Source organism: Lolium rigidum, chromosome 2 (genome assembly GCF_022539505.1).
Source record: "Lolium rigidum isolate FL_2022 chromosome 2, APGP_CSIRO_Lrig_0.1, whole genome shotgun sequence".
Lineage (NCBI taxonomy): Eukaryota > Viridiplantae > Streptophyta > Magnoliopsida > Poales > Poaceae > Lolium > Lolium rigidum.
In genome coordinates, this window is record NC_061509.1 from 238,124,562 (window position 1) to 238,131,560 (window position 6,999).

General features: G+C 41.2%; 1 protein-coding gene across 1 annotated transcript; it reads left to right on the forward strand.

The window, feature by feature from the left end:
• Positions 1 to 739: 739 nt before the first annotated feature.
• LOC124688376 (3',5'-nucleoside bisphosphate phosphatase-like) lies at positions 740 to 4,485 on the forward strand. The gene is made up of 4 exons (XM_047222063.1): positions 740 to 792; positions 3,043 to 3,557; positions 3,648 to 3,817; positions 3,961 to 4,485. Exons 2-4 carry the CDS (start codon positions 3,190 to 3,192, stop codon positions 4,362 to 4,364), a joined length of 942 nt encoding a protein of 313 aa, XP_047078019.1. The 5' UTR covers positions 740 to 792; positions 3,043 to 3,189; the 3' UTR covers positions 4,365 to 4,485.
• The last annotated feature ends 2,514 nt before the right edge of the window (positions 4,486 to 6,999 follow it).

A 6,999-nucleotide genomic window follows, 5' to 3' on the forward strand; every position in this document is an offset into this window, starting at 1 on the left:
GCTATGTACAGAACTACAGATACTATCTATCCGTAGTTTCGTATCGTATATTCACGTTTGTTTCATTTTTTGTTGGGTGGTTTTGTATGGGAGCTGAACAACAATACGCGTCCCGTGTCGACAGCACTATCTATCGCAGTCGCAGGAGCAGCATGATCAGTAGAGCGTAGTTATTGGTGCGAGACGACGGGCACACGACACGAGCGCGGCGGGGCGGCCCCCCTCCTCCCGAGACCGCCTCATTCAGACACTCGCTCCCTTTCCTGTCGCTGACGGCGACCGCTCAATCTCCTCTTAAAAGCCTCTGACCACGGCTTTCCCATGCCACCTCTCTAGCTCTTTATTGCGCACGCACGCCCAGAACCTGTAGCGTCTGCAGCAGCTTCGACTGCCCAGCCCGCCCACATGACGACGACGACGACCCGCCCCGCCGCTCCTACGACCGAGGAAGAGGACGCGGTGGTCGCCGCCGCCGCGCCGGTCGATGCCACGCCTGCGTCGCCGGGCGACGCGGACGGCCGGGAGAAGCAGAAGACGGCGCGGGCGAGGCGGAAGAAGAAGAAGCGAAGGAGGACGCCGAGCGAGGAGGAGTTGGCCGCGCTGCGGTCCGTGCTCCGCTGGGCACGCCGCGGCGAGGCGTGCGACGACGAGGAGGCGGTCGGAGACTGTGCGCACCTGTCGCAGTTCGGGAGGCGGCGGCCGCGCGTGGCCGTGGAGCTGCACGCGCACTCGGCGCGCAGCGACGGCTCGCTCTCGCCCGCGGCGCTCGTCCAGCGCGCGCACCGCAATGGGGTAAGCTAAGCATTTTCTTTCCTCTGTCCTTTCACGACGAACTGTAGAGACGTTTGCGACGTGCTCGACGATAGAACTGTGCTAGTATGTCAATCTATAACTCTGTAGTGAAACCCAGCGCGCATTATAACTCTCCTTTTTAAATCTATTTTTGTTGACGAAACCCAGCATTACAATTTAATGTACAGTACCACCCAGCATTACAATTTCAAAAAGTGAAGTGCAAACAAACTGCAGCTTCAATCTTCTTGATCATAGCGGCCGATGACATGTTGGAGCTAATATCTGTATGCACTGCAAACCCCACCTCCACCACTTGTTATAGTCTTGCTACGCTTTGGTGCAGTACTTTTGTTTCAATTCACTTACTATGTAAAAGGGCCAAGGATATATGGAACATGGGGGCATGTGAACTCACTTTTTGAAAAGTTCCGTTTGTGATGTCAAAACATGTTTTAAAAATCGAAACACAAAATAATTTCCCAGATGATCTCAAATATGTGCCCTGGATATGAGTTTCGTGACGAAAAAACTTTTTATTTTGTCTCGGCAAAAAAGTGAAATTTTGAAGGGCTATATAGCAGTATATATGTGACGTATTTTGTCTTTTTTAGATTCTGAAATAAAAAAGTGGTTTCTCCGCGAAAACTTTCTACGCACACATGGAACATGTGTACGTACCCGGATATTTTTATTTCAGATTTTTTTAACATTTGGAAAATGCATTTCCTACTAGGGTTCACATGCACCCAGGTTCAAACCGGACTTTTCCCAAAGAAGTGAGGCTAGCTTAACCGGTTGGAAAAGTGGATGTAAGAGGAAACGCAGTACGGTAGACCGTCCCTCGTACCGGAATCAGATTCGGAAACGTCGATCGGTACGGTACGATTCAGCCAGGGAAACGCGTTTCCTCTGTCCTTTCACCAACTGTAGATACGTCTGCGACGTACTCGACGATAGAGATGTCAACTGTGCTATGTATGTCTTTTGAAATCTATAACTCTGAAAGTCTCAAGTGAAACCCAGTGTTATACTCCCTCCGTTCTGATTAAATCGACGCTGAGGGGTGCCAATCCTAGCATGCACGTAGTTTTGTTCCGCGTGGATTAAATGCAAGGTTTAAATTAGCGTGCTAAATGAAATAGCGGCAACCTCCTTCAAACGCTATGGACGCTATATTGTGCAAATAGCGTGGTATATTTCAAATAGCGTTTTTAAAATAATACTAAATATAACCTAAAAATAAACAATTTTACTAGAACGAATGGATATATAGTCCACAAGTGACTGAATCATACATGCATAACCACATATAAAAATAGATCTCAAATATTTTAGAAGGCTAATAAGCATTTCGGAAGGCAACAACATAGTATACATTATTTATTAAAAATTATTAGCATTAGCGATATTATCTTCTGATTTAGAAGTAGAACCAACAGATTGCAGTTCATCACCACGAAAAAGTGAAAGCAACTTGCCTGAAAAAAATAGCACGCTAACGCTATGAAGTTTTAGCGCGATATAACATCCTATTTTGCAAATAGCGCCACAACGAGCAAAATTACTAAAATTTAGCGTGGATCCTCTAGATATGCTATAGCGCGCTATTAGCGAAGAAATAGCGTGCTATTTTAAACCTTGATTAAATGTGACCACAGGTAGTAATTCTGAACCCAGCAGTACAATTGTCTTTTTTAATCTATTTTTGTTCAGGAAACCCAGATTACAACTCTGAAAAAAAAATACAGGGAAAACACCATAAAAGTTCAAGGGGCAATATCAAGCACTTAAAAAATAAATGCGTATGTGAATTGTAGCTCCATGTTCTTGAGTTTCCTCGTAATAACTTGTCCGAGCTCATCATCCTGCTCTGCTGAACACCTTAGCTACAACCTGTTCCGGACTTGCTGCGGTTTGTAACAGTATTTTTTTCTTTCTTTCGTGTTACTTCACTAAAAGAGCCCAACATTTAATCCAGTGACATACTCCCTCCGTACAAAAAATAAGTGTCTCAACATTTTCTAGATGCGGATGTATCTACAACTAAACTGCATCTAGATAGAGACAAAAGTGAGACACTTATTTTAGGACGGTGGTAGTAGATGTGATGAACCACATTGGTTCGAGGATCTAAATATCTAATGCAGGCGCGAATAGCCTTGCGATTGATGGATCTATTTGTTGTTTTGGAATGCTAATGCCTTGTACCTTCGTACACTAATTCTGCTCACCTGGTGACCAGCGCAGGTGAAAGTGCTCGCACTGACTGATCATGACACCATGGCTGGTGTTCCGGAGGCGATTGAGTCAGCAAAGGAATTTTGCATCAGGATCATCCCAGCCGTTGAGATAAGCGCAGTTTATCGGCCTGGGTAACCCTCTTCCCAAGTTTATATGCTTTTCACATTGAAGTGGTTGATTCTCAAAATTGTTTGTTGTTATGGAAGTAATGGATCAGGAGCCGAGGAACCTGTTCATATTCTTGCATACTACGCTAGTTGGGGGCCTGCTAAATCTCAGGAGCTGGAGAAGGTTCTATCTAGCATCAGGGAGGGCCGCTATACTCGTGCGAAGGAGATGTTATTCAAACTTAGGAACCTCGATATGCCGCTGAAGTTTGAAGACGTGTGTAATATAGCAGGGAATGGAGTGGCTCCAGGCCGAGTGCATGTGGCACGTGCCATGATTAAAGCTGGATATGTTGATAATCTTAGGCAAGCTTTTAGCAGATACCTGTATGATGGAGGGCCTGCTTATGCTACGTAAGTATTTCTTTTGTGTAACTATATTCTTCGTCTCATGCCAGGTGCAGAGTGGTCTTATTATTGTGGATTTCTGTTGTTCCTTTGCAGTGGTAGTGAGCCAGCTGGGGAAACTGTTGTGCAACTAATTTGTAGAACTGGGGGTATAGCAGTTTTGGCTCACCCATGGGCATTGAAAAATCCTGTTCCTGCTATAAAGGATTTGAAAGCGGCTGGTCTGCACGGTATTGAGGCCTATCGAAGCGATGGGAAACTATCTGGTATGAACAGCATAATCATTTTGCAATTGTAACAAGTAATTATTCATTTAAGTCATTTATGCACACAATAATGAGCATCTTCAGAATCTGTCTATTTTATCCGAAACTTAAATGCAATCAACTGCTGTATTTGCCTTCAACAGGATTGAGCGATCTGGCAGATACTTATGAGCTTTTGAAGCTCGGTGGTTCAGATTACCATGGACGAGATGACAAGGAAGAACCTGATATAGGAAGTGTCGATCTTCCGGTCTTGGCATTTTTTAAGTTTCTTGAGGTAGCTCAACCAATCTGGCGTAATGCTATGATGGAAAATTTTGCCAACACTATCGAAAGGATACCTGACTTGAATGGCTCAAAAGGATGTCGACGTACTAGCTCTGGAAACGATTTTTGTAGTATGTGCCTTTCTTCTCCAGAATTGGAAGAAACATACGATTCTGAGGTTGAGATCCTCCAAATGGTTTTTTCAGACATTATCCTCAGTAACAGAAGCTGCAAGACGCATATTGAGCAGCGGGCAGAAATCACCTCCCGTCTCCATTGACATAGGCTGGTTCGTGCAGTTTTAGACATTGACTGCGAGTACATGATATTGGCTGGAGTTCAATTTATTCATATTCTGGTAAATTCCAAATTTTCCAGAGGGCGTGTGGTGATGTTTTATATGATCGATTGACTTGATTGCAGAAGTAACATGGTAAGAGATCTGTAAACTAACCATCAAACTTTCTCTAGATGTCTTGATTTTTTGGCTTGATCGGTTGCATTTCATGAGAATGATGAAGGCAAAATCCTCTCCTTTTTTATTGGGAGCATATCAAATCTCTTGTACGATTTGTATATAATTTCAGCAAAAAATGGAGCACATTATATCTAAATCGTATCTGTACCCATGTTAATTTGCAGAACTGATAGATGATAAAAAGGGTGGAAGATGCCACAGCAGTTTCAAACTCTATAGTTTGCTTATACCAAGTTTTTGTTCATTGTCCTACCTATAAAGTAACTACTAATTAAACAGTTATACATGTTTGTTGTAGAGTGAATGTGGAAGATCCTCTGAACCTTGTTTTTCAAAACTGTTTAACACTGTTTTAAGAATATAGATGTTTACTTGCAAGAATAAAGATGCACATCAAACCATACTTACAGTTTTCAGCATTATTTATTTCTTGTTTGAAACTGTGCATAAATAGGTTATCTCGATTTACTGAACACTATCGAGCGATACGCTTGATAAGCAACCCAAACCAACAAACGATTTACTGAACACTGTATACTGAATTGGAGTTATTTCAGTAGCAAAAAAACGTAAATGGTATCACTTGACGGCCCATGTGGCAGCCCATTTCCACTGAGCTTTCATGGGCCTATAAATCAATCCTCAGTATCAGTACGTGTCTAGAAATAAACTAGTCCAAGTCAGGTTGGAGCCCGCTACAAAATTTTGTTCTGTGGTAAAAAAACAACTAAGCATGTAGGCATATCGTATTTCATTCCCAGTTCAATTACCAACAAAGTTTTATTTTTCTTGGTTTGGGCATGCTCACTGAAAACTGTGAGACACATTTCACTTTGTGCTGAGTTGCTGCATTTTATGCTGATGCCTTGGACATTATACTGGCTAATTATTTAGCTTAACGCTGGAAAAAAATCACTGGTTAAAAGTGCATCACACGGTTAATTATGTCATTCTTGAACACGGATACAAAATCTTATTATCACACATCAGCATAGGTTATTAGAGCGGTTTGATGTCGACAGACCAAAGTCTAGGACAAGTACTTCCAAAGTAGAGAAATTTTTGCCATTTAGTAGCAATCCTTTGTTTGCTCCATGGGGAGAGGGATTCTTGCAAGCAACGGAGTAGACTTCTTGCAAACATGACATCATTCATCTCAGCTTAATAAACTCTGCAAGGCCTAGCGCTTGCGCTTCCGAAGCGGAGATAAAGATGCTCCTTTGTTTTTCCATGTTCACATACCACATCATTTTATCTGGAACTATTAGTTTCTAGTCTTCTTACTCCCTCCTTCCCAAATTAGGATGATTATAATTTTCAGCCAAAGTCAAACTTTTGAAAGTTTGAGAAACTATATACAAAAATATATCAACATTTAAAATTTTGAATGCACATAATATGAAAATATATTTCGTGATTGTTCTAAAAATATTAATTTGGGATTATAAATGTTGATACTTTTTTCTATATAGTTGGTCAAACTTTGAGAAGTTTGACTTTATCCAAATATTATAGGCATCCTATTTTGGGATAGAAGGAGTATTTGAAGACAAACATGCAAATCTCAAAGTAGTACATGATTTAATTGCCAATATTCTCAAATAGAGAGCACTAACTGTAATTGACGTAAATCTAGTTCTTCATGCTATCTGCCAAAACATGTACAAAGCGACTTAAGAATGCCACATATGATTGTTGTTGATCTGCATGAGAGATGCATACATGGGCGCGACAAAAGTTGACTATTGAGTACGAACTGAATGGCGACGCTTTGCTAGGATTGAAGCTCTAGTAACATGTTACTTTTTTTGATCCCGCATAGTAGGCTGTTCTTTGGATTGTAGGATTTTCATAGGGTATTAACTCAATGTCAACTCTTTGCTAGGATTGTAGCTCAAGCAACATTTTGTTACTTTCCCTGATCTCAAATTGTAGGGTTTTCGTAATATTTTAGAGGATTAAGTATTGACCGAATGGTGAATCTTTGCTAGGATTGAAGCTCTAGAAACTTGTTACCTTGTCTGATCCTGAATTGTGGGATTCTGAATCCTAGAAGATTCCGTAGTGTGTATGTTTTAATAATTGTAGGATTGAAGCTCTAGAAACTTTCTATAATAATCAGGAGACAGGATAAGTTGTGCTGTTAAATTCATAACAAAATATTCAAGAAAACAGACTGGAGCATTGTCCATTCATGTAGATCGAAATGGTAAATATTTGCAAAGGAAAAATGTTTTGCTTCATGGCCATAGTCTCACAAAGGACGAACACCTTTAGATGGATTCGAGCAGAAAGTCTTACTATGGGGCCAGGGTACACATGAACCTATTTCTTGAAACTTGAAGAAAAACATATTGTTGAGTTTCAGTTTTTAATCATATATGTAAAGAATTGATAGAAGCTTGTCCTTATTAATTTCTTAAACCAATCTGTGCAA

Excerpts from the sequence above, each read along its gene's own strand:
- LOC124688376 (XM_047222063.1), top strand. The coding sequence starts at position 3,190 with ATGCTTTTCACATTGAAGTGGTTGATTCTCAAAATTGTTTGTTGTTAT. Across the intron at positions 3,558-3,647 it reads GGAGGGCCTGCTTATGCTAC|TGGTAGTGAGCCAGCTGGGG; the intron begins GTAAGTATTTCT and ends GTTCCTTTGCAG. Across the intron at positions 3,818-3,960 it reads AAGCGATGGGAAACTATCTG|GATTGAGCGATCTGGCAGAT; the intron begins GTATGAACAGCA and ends TGCCTTCAACAG.